This window comes from Carcharodon carcharias, chromosome 4, assembly GCF_017639515.1.
Source record: "Carcharodon carcharias isolate sCarCar2 chromosome 4, sCarCar2.pri, whole genome shotgun sequence".
NCBI lineage: Eukaryota > Metazoa > Chordata > Chondrichthyes > Lamniformes > Lamnidae > Carcharodon > Carcharodon carcharias.
The window spans coordinates 61,533,632-61,550,767 of record NC_054470.1 but is presented as its reverse complement, the minus strand read 5'-3'; the positions used below and the strand labels follow the sequence as shown (position 1 = coordinate 61,550,767).

Here is a 17,136-nt window from a genome sequence, read left to right as displayed (position 1 = left end):
AGCACATTGTGGCAGGCATAAACAAGGACAGAGGGTTGAAGGTCGTTTTTTTGAGGAGAGGGTAAGGATGGTGGTTTTCAAAGAGAGGGAGACAGTGCCTGAGGAGGAAGAACCATTTACAGTCTGTTAACTTGGGGCCAGGAAAACCACATTAGTGAGAATCGGGTTGAAGGACCATGTGGTGAACCAAATGAGCTCTGAAAAGGCATGAAGGAACACAGGAGTAAAACTATAATAAGAAAAAGTCAACAAGGTGAATTTCTATGAGCTACCGAGGCAGATGAGCAATAACCTCAATTTTAGGTGACAAAGAAACTCATCAACTCTTCACACATTGTTGGAGGCAAGGGCAGAAGGGGTAAGGCAGAGATGTTTCAGGAGATGGTTGGTTGAGCTGCCTTTCATGAATGACTAAACCAGTCATGTGCCAGATTGCCTCAAATCTATGCCTCTTGGATTTTGTGGAAGAGAAGATAATGGTCATAATGGGATGAAAAATTGAGCTAGGGAGAGTGTAAAGGTGTTTTTGGGAATAAGGACATCAAAAAGATGGACAGAGGGAGCAGTTGAACAGATTGACAGCTATAAACCATGGTGACAAATGGAGGATCGAAGAGTGGGCAATTGGGATTTAAAAATTATAGTTTTAAGAATCCCAACTGAGCTTTTACTAGCGACAGATCTGGTAGGAAGTGCCCACAAACATAGGTAGGAGATAATATTTACGGAGGACAGGAGGTTAGTGAATTCAGAGGGGGGGGGGGGGGGGTTGATTGATGGGCTGGTAAGGGAAGCTGAGATGAAGATCACTGAGGACGAGTGCAGAGGCCAAGAGAGGTAGGATACCATGAGAAAAACAGGTGAGACTTTGGAAAGACAAGAGATAACATTAACTTGTATTTATGTAGTAAAATATCCCAAGTGAACAAGAGTTAAAAGAGATTCAAGAGATAGGGAGGGATGAGGGTATGGCAAGATTTCAACCAAGGATTAGTTTTTTTTTAAGTCTGAGGTATCGGTGGACTGCAAGCCAAAAAAGGTCAGCAAGCAAAGGGGCAATGAGTTTAGTGAATGGGTTTAGTGCAAGTTAGAGTAAAGGCTTTAGAGAGAGCTCAAATTTAGAGGGTGCAAGGTTGGACACCAGCCAGGAAAGCACCGGAATAGTAGAGTTTAAAGGTAACCAAGACATGGATCAAGGCCTTCACAGGAGCGAGGGGAGGGGAGCAATTTAAGAATTAAACATAATGCTTGAAAATAACCATTGTAAATCAACATTTAAGCTATCTTGGAGGTGCATGTGATCCCTATACAAGTTGATTTCATACTCAAAAGTTCCCAGACTTAATTTTTGGTCTGTTTGCTGTTCGCAATTCTAGTAGCTACAGGATTAGAGAAGAAAATTGGCTAAGATTCCCACTCCTAAGCAATAGCCAGTATCTCCTGCTTGTATGGACTGGATTGGATTCGGTTGTGACGCCCTCATCCTTAAACAGCTGATGGGCACTCAATGCCCAGGTTGACATACTGTCACCAGAGCTTCCTGAATACCCATGCAACCATGCTCCAGCAAAGAGTCAAGATTTTCATGAGATACAGGATGAAGACTAGAAGAGGAGAAAAATGAAGGTGGGATTATATTTAGAACATAAGAAATAAGAGCATGATAACAACATATGGCCCGTTGAACATGCTCCACCATTCAATATGACCATGGCTGATCTTAGGCTTCAACTCCACTTTATCACCCATTCCCATATTTCCTGATTCCCTGAGACACCAAAAATCCTGTCTATCTCAGCCTTAAATATATTCAGTGATGGCGCATCCATAACCCTCCGGGGTCGAGAATTATAAAGATTCACAACCCAGGAATCAAAACCCATTTCTCCCTCACCAATCTTTACCCATGCCTTTAACTTACTAATTTTATCGGGTTGGGGGAGAAGAGAGAAATGAAAAGCAACAACACGTGGTAAAATATAAAATAGTTTTTTCTTGATAATGTGAAATTAAGCAAAATATATTTTATTATGTCAGTAATGAATTGTGGCACGGGGTGTGGAGGAAGGTAGGGTTTCAGGGAGAAAAATACATTACGAAAACTTCTCAATATGCAAAATAACAGATTAATAGCATTGCGAGCTACAGGTTAGAAATTATCCAAAGCAACACTAGTGTTGGCATAATATGTCTCTGTTCCCATTAATGGCAGTATAGTTTATTTTAAATGGATTAACACCTCCATTAAATAGATGAGGAATGTCATGCAAACGTGTTAAGCATTCATCCAGTTATGTCAGCAACATCTGAGAGGTCTGTGGCAGTCATGTGATACATTGCTTGAGATGATTTATCATATTGCAGCAATGACTGAGTGTTTATATATAGGCCAGAACAGGACTGTGGTAAATAAGATAACCATACTCAGGCCTCAATCAAAGTCATCAGGGGTCAACTACAGTGTATAAGAAATTCAAATACATTCCTTAAGTGGAAAAACCTTACCAATTGTGTTGATTGTAAATTGAAATAACGTGAGAGACTTGTTAATCAATTGAATAAACTGAGAGATTGGCAAATATCAAAATTATAACAAAAGCTTAAACATATTGCACATCTACTGGTTTGATTGAAACTTTGCAGATCCTTTAATATGAACAGCCACTGTCCTCTCCTTGGACATACCTGGAGAATTAGATTTGAGGCAGGCTCACCTGATAACAGCTTCAGAAGTGTTGTGAAGTTCAACCACCAATACGGATGGGAATTGCTCTGCTGGAATCCTAAGTGGGGAAGGAGCAGGTTGGATCGAACAACTTTCTGTAAATTCACTAGTAATCACAGTCACCTCATTTTCAGTTAACGCCAGATGTTCGGGATCAATGCAGGTTCTGTGTGAACGGAGTCCTAGATCATTGTGCTCCTCACTGATGACCTCTTTCAGTTCTGGCCTCACCAAAGCAGTGGGAGTCACCATCACTGGGGAAAGAGACTCTTTAGGTTTAACATTTTGCTCGTCAGTGGTTTTCATCATTTTTGCATAAAGAATTGCCTTTTTCCGATCACCAGATACTGCATAATCCACAGCGCAAATGTCAGACAAGCAGTCAAGATCATCCAAAATATTCTGAGGAAACTGCATCTTGTATGTCTCTTCAAACAACTTTGGAAGTGCGTTGGCCCAAAGTCCACTGCTGTACCTCTGTAATAGCTCAGTGACTTTTTGTTTCACCTCAAAATCCTTTGGAACTAGGCTTTTAGATGCAACTGTTTTCCCTCCTTGAGTTACAATTTTATTAGAAACTGGTAGCTCCTGTTTTTTATCAGCTGACTTTGGGTTAAAACTTGACTTCCTTTGCTGTTGGCCACTCTTTGGAGGATAAAGCAGCAATTCTGCCAAACCACTTGATGCTGACTTTTCAACCTGAACAAAATAGTGAGATAAACATGAATTCAGTTCAATACAAGGCTGTCCATCCAGAGGCAATTATTTTACCATAGCAAAATAAAAAGTGTGAACAGCAACTGATCTACTATTCTTTTCCCAAAAATGAAAATTGCACAATATGTTCAAACCAGATAATAGATTATTTTTAAAAACACAGGTAATCCTGGAACTAAGCAGGTCCACCAGCATCAAGACAGATTAATATTGGGGTTTTGAGCCTATGTCCAAGCTTTCAGATAATACTAACAAGCGTACTTCAAAATGTATACTAATGGATTTAACTAAAGGAAGGACACAAATGTATCAACTTTCTCTTCCCTCAAAATGCCACCACTAAAAGCAATGTTACTTGATAAAACTCACCTTGAGAGGAGCACCTATGGCCTAATAGCGAAGTGCATCATATGCTATGGTAATGAGCTAGATCAGGGTCACAATCCTCCACTTATGAGCATTAAGTTGTTGTAGGATTACAAAAGGAAAAGGGGCTTGGCCTAAATAGCCAAGTGGTTATGGTTCTGGGTTTGTAACCCCAAGATCAAGAGTTCAAATCTCACAATGGCAAACTATGAAACAATGTAACTTCATCTGAATAGGAACAGATGGAAACGTGTTCGTACTCGAAAGAGTTACACAAGGAAAAGGGGCTTGGCCTAAATAGCCAAGTAGTTATGGTACTGGGCTTGTAACCCCAAGATCAAGAGTTCAAATCTCACAATGGCAAACTATGAAACAATGTAACTTCATCTGAAACAGATGGAAACAGGTTTACTCAAAAGAGTATCAAGAGTTCAAATCTCACAATGGCAAACTATGAAACAATGTAACTTCATCTGAAACAGATGAAAACGGGTTTGTACTCGAAAGAGTTACAAAAGGAAAAGCTACCCTGGCACAAACATTGGACATATAAACCTATATAGTTCAAAGTATCATTTTACATACGAGACCAAAACATTACCCCTCTCAAAAGGCATCTACAGTTTGCTGCTTTTTTCAAATATAAAAGTGTTAGGAAAACAATTTGCAACCAGCACAGAACTTATTCACAAAGTTCTAGAAAAACTCAGCATGTCTGGCAGCATCTGTGGAGAGAGAAGCAAAGTTTAATGTTTTGAGTCTGTATGACTCTTCTTCAGAGTCAAACGGACTCAAAACGTTAACCTCTGTTTCTCTCTCCACAGATGCTGCCAGAACTGAGTTTTTCCAGAATTTTCACTCTTTATTTCAGATTTCCAGCATCCGCAGTATTTTGCTTTCACCAAATTATTCACTTTTTAAAAAAAAAATATATGAATTGCGACCTATCCACCACAAATAAACTATTTTTTTACTTGGCCAAAGCACAGTTCATTATCTAGCATCACATCCCCATTGACAAATACCACTGGAGCACCAACTGAAATTAACATTTGTAGGCTGACCTCATTGCTTTACGACATGAACCACATCTGAAGTAAATCAATTCATCCAACGCAATGATGGAAGCAGTACATTTGGACTTAATGCTCCCAGGCAATGGAGGGGGTGAAAGGAGTCAGTAAAGTTATGCACTCCAGAATCACTATTTTAAGAAAGCCTGCTGAAAGTAAGTTTGTGTGGTTGCCTAATGAGGATTAGATCAGGCTTAGCTGTGACATATCAATTCCCAACAGTCCACTAACACTCAGGCTCACAAAAAAATTGGTGGTGAGCAAGCAGTGGAGGACAATGGGATATTTCAGGCTATTTTAAACTGGAAGTGTCCTCCCTGACCAAGAGGACAATTCGTTGCTTTGACGACCAGGACAATTTATTTGAAAAGTTAATAGGTGGGCTAACAAACAGTGACATGATTATTCTTTAAAAAATATTGAACTATTCTACTGAAAACAGGAGAACATCTTAGATGATGCTCTTTATGGTCATTAATATACAGCTTGCTGAACTATGTCTTTTCGAAAGACAATGTTCAAAGTTTACTTTTAATTAAAAGGAAAAGCTATTTTTAAAACCTACAGCCTTTCAGGTATCTTCAGTTCCCTGCTTTGCCATGTCTTTGCAGAAGGAGGGCTAAATAGGAGCTCTGAGAAACTAATTCCACAAAACATCCATCAGAAACAACTATTCTCCATCTATTGAAAATAACAGATTTTAGGAGTCCTCTTTCTGATTTTGCAAGACTTAATATGTGGCAAAGCCAATTTTTACACTTGAAATAAATTGTCAAAATAGTTCTCAACTTCAAAGCATTTTTCTTATAATGTTATTTTATGGCTTCAGAGGTGACTGGGATACATGCTATGACCCCAGTTATTCACCAGTGAGCAGCAACACAGGTTAGGAGTTAATTGTTAAATTGAGGCATGTTGTCACATATACAGTGAATAGGAGAAAATTCTGGATCATGAGAATTGATTTACTTATAGAAATTGGTTCAACAGTAGCTTGAGTGGTTGTGCACTCCATACATGTAGTTAGGGGCTATGGGGGAGGAAAAACAATTTGAGTAAAAAGCAATTTTAAATGCTTTGCTGAATTTAATCAAGTATAAAAATGTGACTGACCTTTTGTCACGAGTGCAAAAGGCAACAGTGCATATCACTTGATTTGCTTGTGATGAACACATCCTTTAATTAAGGACTAATTTACAGTAATCCGGCTTGATTCCCCAGTTCCCTTCTCCCTCACAATCTCATTCTCCAACTCCCCCAACCCAGGTTAAGAGCAGGTTCTTCGTAGAAGTGTCAGGACTGATTTGGACTACTCAGTTACAAACCTGCAGGAAGAATGTTGTAGTTTTATTCTTGCCAAGAGTACATATGAACTCTGCCTTCATTATGATAAAATTGATTCAAACTGGAGAGATAGAGAAAATGGGTAATAGGACTGGAGAACATAGAATAAAAAATAAACCCCCAAGAAATAGGAGTGAAGGTGAGAGAAAATAAAGTAACCCAATGAGCAGTGGAATAAACAAGTAAATGAATCAAGATATATCCAATCAGACCAAGTGCGGACCAAGGAGCCCTGGTAAAACTATAATTGGTGGGGGGTGACAGGCATAACATTTTCTGCTCCATGGTTTCAGGGGTGAGGCTATTTACAGGATATTCCAGTGTTCAGCTCTATTCACAACTCCCTGCAACAGGGACTAAACAAAATCCAGACTTGACCTTACAAGTGGCAGGTAACCTCTGCACCAACCAAGTGCCCACTAAGATCCCTGACAAGGACAGACGTCCAGCCTTCCTTGATGTTCAGTGACACCAGAGACTCTACCTTCTATATGCCCCCAGGACTACCACTGACCAGAAACATAATGGGCCAACTATAATAAGAAAAACAGAACAGAAGTTGAGCACTCTGCAATGGCTGGGCTCACATTATGACTCCTCAAATCATCACAATCTAAAAGGCTCAAATCAGGAGTGTGATCTAGTATTTCAACAATTGTCTAGATGGGTGCATCTGCAGCAACATTTGAAGGCTGATATGATCCAGGCTGATAATGATCCAGGCTGATAATGATCCAGGCTGATAATGATCCAGGCTGATAATGATCCAGGCTGATAATGATCCAGGCTGATAATGATCCAGGCTGATATGACAGAGCAGTTTGTTTGATTAGCATCATGACATTAGGCTTGATATCCACTCCTACCATCACAACTGTGGTTGCAGCACTACAGTGGACTGCAGTCCATGACCAAATGCAGCAAGACCTGGACAAGATCCAGGCTTGGGCTGACAAGTGGCAAGTAACATTCATGCCATACAAGTGTCAGCCAATGGCCATCTCCAACAAGAGAGAATCCAACCATCGTCCTTGATGTTCAATGGCATTACAATCACTAAATCCCCAACTATCAACATCCTGGGGGTTACCATTGACCAACAACTGAACTGGATTAGCCATATAAGTACTGTGGCTACAAGAGCAGGTCAGAGGCTAGGAATTGTGTGACAAGTAACTCGCCTCCTGACTCCCCAAAGCTTGTCCACTATCTACAAGGCACAAGTCAGGAGTGTGATGGAATGCTCCCCACTTGCCTGGATGAGCGTAGCTCCTATAACACTGGAGAAGCTGGACACCGTCCAGGACAAAGCAGCCCACTTGATTGGCACCACATCACAAACATTCACTCCCTCCACCACCAACGCACAGTAGCAGCATCATCTACAAGATGCACTGCAGGAATTCACCAAGGCTCCTTCGACAACACCTTCCAAACTCACTACCATCTAGAAGGACAAGGGCAGCAGATAGATGAGAACACCACCACCTGGAAGCTCCCCTCCAAATCACCCACCATCCTGGCTTGGAAATATATCGCCGGGTCAAAATCCTGGAACTCCCTTCCCAACAGCATTGTGGGTGTACCTACGCCACATGGACTACAGCAGTTCAAGAAAGCAGCCCACCACCACCTTCTCGACGGCAATTAGGGATGGGCAATAAATGCTGGCCCAGTCAGCGAAGCCCAAATCCCGTGAATGAATAAAATAAAATATCAACAGGACCCATCTCAGCAATTCACTGAATGTATTCTGACAGCAGCTCCCAGGCACTTCCATCACCAAGCACAAGATCACAGGAGCCTTATCACAAGTCACAATCCACCTTAACTTGAACAATCACTGTTCATCATCACTGGGTCATGTCCTGGAATTTCTTATCTAAAACCATCATAGTTGCTCCATCATGAAAAGTTTGTAGTTTAGGGCAGCAGCACACCATCACTGCCTCAAGGAAACTAGAGATCAGCAATAAATGCAGCTTTGCCAGTTGGACCCACATTCCAAGAACAAAAAATGGAAGTGAAATAAAGAGAAAAGATGAATATGGGGTTCCACATGCCAGGAAATCACACCCATTAATCCAAGTGAAATCACCAAGATCACAATGGGAATAATCTGTCAAAATTGCACTCTTCAATAATTACTTCAAATGATTGCTGCCAGTATATCACCCTATTATTTAGTTCAAAATATCTCTCAGCAAAGCTCTCTGTCATTGACAGAAGCCAAGTTTGTAACCTATATGCAAGGCTGGATTTTTTCACCCCCAACATAATTGGAAGCATTTTACATAATCACCATGTTTTACTGAAAACCAAGTGGAGATGATAAATTATGACGTAGTCTTTTCATTTTCCTCTTCCCCACCTCTTTGCAGGTTTTTCAAAATCTTAACATTTGGCCACCTTATCAGGCAAGTATGTACTCGCACTCTTCCACATAAAAGTTATACCTATCTCTATTGCTTGAGCTTTAGTTTTGAGACCTATCTGGCCGACAGCCTTCCTCAGTACCTCTATGTGCTAATTTGTGAGCAGCAGCTGCTTCCCTACTGGTACTCATCTGGATTTAATTATTTGTTGCCCAGCAGTTTTAGACTCAAGATCGTTCCTTTCCTTGAGCATTGACACAGTAAGTATCAGTCCTTCTTTCTGCTAGTTTATCCCTTTCTGCCTTCACAGACCTTTTTCCAAAACAGCTGTATGTGGTCCTCTTGTAAAATGCATCAACAGAATCTGGAATGTAATATCTAAAGTACTGGTAAAATAAATTCTATCTTCAAAAGTAAACATACTTGACTTCACTGGACATAGGTGCAAGGAGACAGGAGCGGATATGAATCAAACCAAGTTCAGCTGAGAGATGTTGAGCTGTATAATGCAGAAAATTTGAGTGGACTGGAAGCTCAACACTCAGGAGGGAGATAAAGCTTATTATGATGCAACAAAGGGTTAGATTATTCGGGCTATTCATAGTCAAAGGACAGAAAGCCTAGCCCAATCAAAGTATGCAAACAATCCAGCAGAGTGCAGACTGATGCTGGAGACCAGTTAACAAATGATTAGCAAGAAAGTTAAGACCTTGGGGTCCTGGCTGCTACAAAAGGGGTACCTACTTTCAACGTATGTTCACTCACTTTTGGTGGATTTTTGATGTTTGTTCCCTTTTGTATTCATGAATTACCCATTCCTGCACCTGTCAACTCCAATCTCAACATCAGACCCAGCTCCAGCCGGTAAACCAGCCTTGGTGAGTTGGACTGTTTTTAGTCATGCACATCTATATATATATATCAATCAAATGAATTAAAAGTCCCACCCTCCAAGTAGTCATGGTGACTGATGAAGCATTAGTGCAACAGTCTCACCTTTTCGGACACATCAATTTTTTGCAATCCAAGCGGGATATGCTTAGCTTAAGGTCATCCAAAAGAAAGTAGTACCACGGGAACCTGACCACAGCACTGAACAGAGACACACTAAATGGTGAGACAGTTCAGAAGATATTCTAGTAATAAATTGAAGTAAGATTCCCTGGGGAACATGAGACAATTGCGTGCTTTTCTGTACTTGTGCATATGCGTGTTTTTAAATTTTTTTTAGAATTGTCCTTACAATGTGAGCATTTCTGGCAAGGGCAGTATTTACTGCCCATCCCCAATTGCCTTTGAGAACATGGTGATAAGCTGCCTTCTTAACTGGCTGCAGTCCAAGTGATGTATGTACACCCCTAGTGCTGTTAGGGAGTGCGATCCAGGTTATTGACCCAGGAACCATGAAGGAACAGTGATATAGTTCCAAGTGAGGATGGTGTGTGGTTTGGAAGGGAACTTACAGGTGTGGTGTTCCCATACTTCTGCTGCCCTTGGCCGGGATGGTGTTGGGCTTCTTGTGTGTTGTTGGAGCTGCACTCATCCAGGCAAGTGGAAAGTATTTCATCATATTGCTGACTTGTGCCCTGTAGATGGTGGACAGGATATGGGAGTCAAGAGGTGGATTATTTGTTGCAGAATTCCCAGCCACTGACCTGCTTTTGTAGTCACTATATTTATATGGCTGGTATAATTAAGTATCTGGTCAATAGTAACCCCCCAGGATGTTTATGATGTGAGAGTCAGCAATGGTAATACCACCAAGTGTCAAGGGGAGATGATCACTGCCTGACACTTAAGTGGTAAGTAACATTCAGGCCATACATCAGCCCAAGCCTGAATGTTGTTCGTGTCTTGCTGCTTCACAGACACAGACTGCTTCAGTATCTGAGGAGTTGCAAATGGCATGGAATACTGTGCAATCATCAGCAAACATTCCCACTTCTGATCTTATGATGGAGGGAAGGTCATTGATGAAGCAGCTGAAGATGGTTGGGCCTAGGACACTACCCTGAGGAGCTCCTGCAGCAATGTCCAGGTGCTGAGATGAGTGGCCTCCAACAACTACAACCATCTTTCTTTGTGCTAGGTATGACTCCAAATATTGGAGAGCTTTCCCTGATTCCCATCGACTTCAACTTTGCTAAGATTCTTGATGACAGAGTCAAATGCTGCCTTTCTGTCAAGGGCAGTCACTCTCAACTCATCTCTCAAGTTCAGCCCTTTTGTCCATGCCTGAACAAATGCTGGAATGAGGTCTGAAGTGGAGTGGTCCTGGCAGAACCCAAACTGAGCATCTTGAGCAGGTTAGTGCCATGTAAGTGCCACTTGAAAACAGTGTTGACAACATGTTCCATTACTTTCGTGATGATTGAGAGTGGACTGAGAATGTGGTGCCAGTGTTGTAGCTGTACTGGAACAACTTGTATAAGGGCACAAGGAGTGCAACAGTTGGGTTGTTGTCAGGGTCCATTGCCTTTGCTGCATCCAGTGATGACAGACATTTCTTGATATAATGGAGTGAACCCAACAGTCTGAGAACTGACATTCTGATGGTGGGGGCATCAGGAGAAGGCCAGGTAGATCAACCACTCACCACTTCTGGATGAAGGTTGCAAATGCTTCATCCTTATCCTTTGCATTGATGCGCTGGGCTCCCCCATCATTAAAGATGGGGGCAATTGTGGAGTCTCCTCCTCTGGTTAGCTGTTTAATTGTCCACCAACATTTACAGCTGGATGTGGCAGGACTGCAGAGCTTTGATTTGATCTGCTGGTTATGGGATCACTTCACTGTCTATAGCATGTTGCTTCTGATGTTTAGCATGCATTTGGTCCTCTGTTGTAGCTTCATCAGGTTGGCATCTAATTCTTATGAAGGCCTGGTGCTGCACCTACCATGGTCTCCTTCACTCCTCATTGAACCTTTGGCTTGATGATAATGGTAGAGTAAGGGATTTGCCAGACCATAAGGTTACAAAATGCAGTTCAATAAAATCCTGCTGCTGATGGCCCACAGCACCTCCTAGATGCCTGGTTTAGAGCTATTACATTGTTCTGAATATAACCCATTTAGTACAGGTGTGGTGCCATACAACACAATGGAAAGTCTTCTCGTTAAAAACAAGACTTCATGTCCAGGAGGTGTGTGTGGTGGTTACTGCTAATTCTGTCATGACAGATGCATCTGCAACAGCTGGATTGGTGAGGGAAAGGTGGAGCAGGTTTTTCTCTTATATTGGCTCTCACTCCACCTGCCACAGGCCCAGTTTGGCAGATATGTCCTTCAGGACTTGCTAGTTCAGTCAGTAATGGTGCTCCTGAGCCACTGTTGGTGATGGAATTTAAAGCCCCAGACGCAGAATAGGTTCTGTGCCCTTACTACCCTCAGTGCTTCTTCCAAGTCGTGTTAAACATGAAATAGCATGGATTCATCAGCTGAGGGAGGATGGTAGGTGGTAACCAGGAGCTGGTTTTCTTGCCTGATTTTGACCTGATGCCATGAGGCTTCATGGGGTCTGTAGTCAATGTTGAGGACTCCCAGGGTAACTCCCTCCTGGTAGAATACCACTATGCCACCATCGCTGATGGGTCTGCCCTGCTGTTGAGGCAGAACATACCCAAAGATAGAGATGGAATTTGGAGTCTGGGCCATTGACTATAAGTATGATTTGGTAAGCGTGACTATTTCAGGCCATTGCTTGATGAGTCTGTGGGACAATTCTCCCAATTTTGGTATAAGTCTCCAGATGTTAGTGAAGACGACTTTGCAGGGTTAACCGGATAGGGTGTACCTTTGTTGATTTCAATGCCCAACTCGATATTGAGTGACCCGACCAATTTTATTCTTATTCAACTTTTCTGAAATGGTTTAATACAACTGAGGGGCTTACTAGGCCATTTCAGAGGGCAGTTAAGAATTGACCATTGCAGCTCTGGAGTCACATGTACCAGTAGGTCAGACAGAGTAAGGACTGCAAACTTCTTCCCCTGAAGGGCATTAATGAATCAGCTGGGTTTTTATGACAATCTGGTAGTTTCACAATCATTGTTAATGAGACTAGCATTCTAGTCTAGATTTAGTAATTAAATTTAAATTCCCTTAGCAGCCATGGTGGGATTAAATTTACAACTCCAGAACATCAGTTTACACAATAGAGCATATGTGATGATATGTCACTGTAGTTTACCCATGAAATGCATAGCAGAACAAAACGTATGCCACAAGTGCTCCATTTCTTTCACCTCACTCGCTAGAATACCTGTACATATACGAAAACAAGTCTGATTACCAATGCTCTCACCTCCTTCGCCTCTCTCAGCCTCCAAATCCTTAAACCTTTCCCTCTCCCCACAACAATATAGTATTTTGTAATCACTCTCCATTTTATCAACACAATTAGCATCAATGCTCCTTAGACAATTCCACCTTCGTTGCTAGAGTTAAAAATTGCCACTTCCTGATGCATAAGGGGGTAAGGCATTCAATTCAAATATGAATGTCTTGTGTGATATGCTTAAATGTGTTTGGTAGCTTATCTAAAGCAGTACATAATCTTATTGCATAAACTAATTGGTCGTTATACCCAGGAGCTCCATCTCTGATTGGATATCTTACTTCTCCCCTCCTCCTTTTCTCTCTATTTTCCCAGCAAGGAAATGCTTACTTACCTTATTAGTTCTTTCACTGTCGCTGGGTCGAAATCCTTGGAACTCCCTAACAGCACTATGGTGTACCTACGATATATGAACTGCAGCGGTTCAAGGAGGTGGCTCACCACCACCTTCTCAAGGGCAATTAGGGATGGGCAATAAATGCTGGCCTAACCAGTGATGCCCACATCCCATGAAAAACTACATTTTAAAAAGTTAACAGTTTGTGAAACTTTAATTCATTGTTTCTCTTCACAGGTGGTGGCTGATCGGTTTTATATCCAACATTTGCCATACTTATTTCAGATTTCCAGCATCAGCAGTTTTGCTTTATTCTGACACCTTTGTTAGGAACTCAAAACTTATCTCTGTCACTCTTGCCCCCCACCCTTCCTACAATTTGCAAGCTTTAAAAAGTTTTTCACCTCACCATTACTGCTAGATTTCCATTAGCTCCCATTTCTTTTCAATTGTCCTCTCTGCCCCTTTTCTCACCAATTTCTCCCCTCTTCTGAAGACTGAATCATTGTTGGGTGCAGTTCTGTGGACAACTGCAGCTTTCTGATGCTTTGCCCAAGAGGCCATTATCACTTGAGTCTTAAGTGTCACCAGGTTAGTTGAAATTACAGCAGAGTCTGGTCCAGTCCTCATCTGACATTCACACACAAGCACTTCCAGCAGATATCATTAAATAGTTTTCACGGGAGGGAATACTGGTTGATGTCTTTCTCTCCCAATCCAAAACTAAGCACTCTATGGTTAGCTATAGCACCATGGCTAAGGTCAGACAATTCAGCAGAGACCTTGAAATCAATTTGAACCATCCTGCTCTGAATTGTTCAGCTGCACACTGGATACAATTGCTAAATCATTGGAGAAACGTATTTCTATTCTTTCAAACCATGGTATTGCATCAAGAGCCTTCCCCTTCATTTTCTCAAAAAATAAAGTTATCCATACAAATTGGTTTGTATCCTAATCATTATAGAACCTGAGCAAAACATAGCTCCAATACGCAAATATTTGAAACTGGCAAAAAAAAAAATTCATAGTAAGCTTCTGGACAGCTGGAAATATTAAACATGGAAATGGCTCCCCAGAGCAGAGACAAAGATTAAAATGTAGAGAAATAAAGAAAATGAGAAGGACTGACCAAAAATAATAAATGAAAGAACAGAAGAAAACTACAAAGAAAAAGCAAGCAAGAGCCTAGATATTCATGTTCCATGTTTAAACACAAAGAGCTACCAGTCGGATGCTTTAGTAGCTCTGTTTAAACTCAGATGCAGTAGCAGAACACACTTCCACCATTTAGGGTGTAGGCAGCTTAAAATTTCAAGTACAGTGATACAATGCACCAAGCACCAATTTCTGTTTTTGCATATTACAAAAGTAACCAACAATGGCCAGGAACTTTGATTTAGCATGTCTGTTTCATAAAAAGGAGAGGTTGAGCAGATTTGGCTAAAAATTGAATATTCAATTCAGTTTTTTTTTAAGTGACTCTTCCATCTCTTCCCACATTGCACATTAAAAATACAGCTTCAATTACTTGCAGCATGATCTTTTATGGAAAATTGCCTGTAAAGTCTTCATTACAGGTGAGCATCATTTATAGACAAACTCAGTACTGTAAAGATATGTCTAAAATGCAACAGCAAAGCATCTATTAACACAGTCTGAAATGCCCCCACCCATTAACATTTATCATAGTAATATTTTAAATCAGCTCACCACATTTTGGAAATATGTAGCCATCTTTATACAGATTTCATATACTTTTAGCAATATTCTTTCTCAGCAGTACAATGCAGGTTTTGTTCTAATCTATTGCCTTTCGATTCTCTTGTCAATAATTGTGACGTTGCTTTTGCACACAGCACACAGTTAAGGGCAGAATCAAACCTGCAATGCTTGCTTGAAAGCTGGTTGCATCAGATAGGAAATACCTGTTCTTCAGAACCCACTGTATGTGTTTCCTTCACTCAGTGCAAGTACAAAATCATTGGTGCATTGTCACTCTTAAAAACATTGGTAAATATTTTTAATAAGGCAATTGAATAAGCAATTTGTGCTGATGATGATGCCCGTGGGGAGGGGGAGGAGGAGATGCACTGCATTTCAAAAACTGGTCTAAGAAAGCTTTGTGTGGATTTTGCAGTAGTCTATGTTTTATGGATGCAAGACAGCACAGTTCCAATGCGGTAAAAGAGGGAAAAAACTGGAAAAATACAATCAATCATTCTCCAATAGCAAAATTATTTGCTCCTTAGCTAGACAATGTTCAGTCATCACTTTAAACACATCTGATCTAGGTGGAAATCCGATTCATTATACAACAGATGTAAAGGGTGGCTAGGGTGTAAATTACAAAAAAGATAAATGGGCTTGGGGTAAGGATTTTCAGAAATGTCAGCAAAATAAATAAGGTATCAATTGTGGATGAAAGATCATGACAGGATTACTATGTCAGACAAGGAAAGTGGAAGAATATTAAAGGAGGACATACTGCAGTTTCTAATCACGTGCCAAGCAAAATATTTGCAAAAATAACCATTTCTATGGCAAAAGGTCAATTTATAACACCATTAAAAGTAACAGAGTCCAACAGCAAAACTCTTCATAGTTGAACTTACTGAATTGTGCTAGACGGTACCATGCAAGCTGAACATCTTTGGTAACCATAAACCTTCAGCCTATGACTATAAAGAATACCTATTCTTATGCAGACCTTTCTAATGACCGATGATGATTTAGCAGGCCTTAGCTAGGGTACAATGCTCACCTGTAATGAAGGCTTTACAGGCAATTTTCCATAAACGTCACAGGTTCATATTTCCACTCGAGTTGGTGAAGCACAGTTGCAGACAGCACAACAATTTTATACTATTGCTTTTCCTAATGTCTTGGGCCTAACCAACTGCAGATATGAAAATAAGCACACAGTTGTAATTCCTTCATTCTCAAGCATTTTTTTCTGATTTCAATATTTGAATGTAGTGACTGACTACAATGCTTATTAGAATGCATGGCCCAAGATCTGAACAAGTTAGTTAACCTCCCGCTGGACACTTCACAGAAGCCAGCAGAAAACGGATACAACCAGGCATGCAAGACATTTTCCATCACTGATTTTTGTTTAATATCCTAAAGCAGCAAATTTACAACCTGGGCAGGGGACTAACAATTGAAATTGAGAAATTGTGATAAAATGACTGTGGTCTGATGCTACATAAATGCAGCACCAAGGAAAGGATTGATCTCAAGCTGTACAAGAAACCAACTGTGCCATGGCAAAAGATGGTGGTATAACACTGCCATGGGATACCAGGAACAATTGGATTTTCACCCTTTTCAGCTGGGGAAATTGCCAGCATTCAGCTGAAAAACTTTGTGGAACAATCTTGCTGATAACAGGCACACATAGGGTCTCATCTCCAACCTTATGTCTATAGGAAATGACATAGATTTGTACGTTCTGACCGTTATAGGCAACAAAGTATCTCCAACAGCAAATCTGTTTCCTAAAGTGACCAGTTCCATTACCTATCCTTGCTGTTGCACTCAAGCTAGAGGCTGTGGGTTCAAGCCTCACTTCAGACTTCAACACACAACCTAGGCTCACATTATGGTGCTGCATTGAGGGAATGCTGTAACATCTTTCATGTGAAAAATAAAACTGCTGCCTGCCCAGAGGGATGATAAAGATCCCATGACACTTTGAAGAGGAACTGAAAACCCAGTGTCCAAGCTAACATTCCACCTCTCACCAAATCCACACAAAAAAAAAACAGGTCAGCTAGCTATACAATATTGTGCATAAATGATCTGGTGTATTTGCCGATACAACAACAGTGACTGCGTTTGGGGCATTCGGAGAATGT

General features: G+C 40.9%; 1 protein-coding gene across 5 annotated transcripts in view; it reads right to left on the bottom strand.

The window, feature by feature from the left end:
• The window catches only part of LOC121277367 (tudor domain-containing protein 7-like), a 150,207-nt gene that overhangs the window by 57,351 nt on the left and 75,720 nt on the right, over positions 1-17,136 (bottom strand). For all 5 annotated transcript variants that reach the window (XM_041186749.1, XM_041186750.1, XM_041186751.1 and 2 more), the window contains exon 7: positions 2,715-3,424. In XM_041186749.1, coding sequence (XP_041042683.1) covers positions 2,715-3,424 — 710 coding nt within the window. The remainder of the gene's footprint in view (positions 1-2,714; positions 3,425-17,136) is intronic.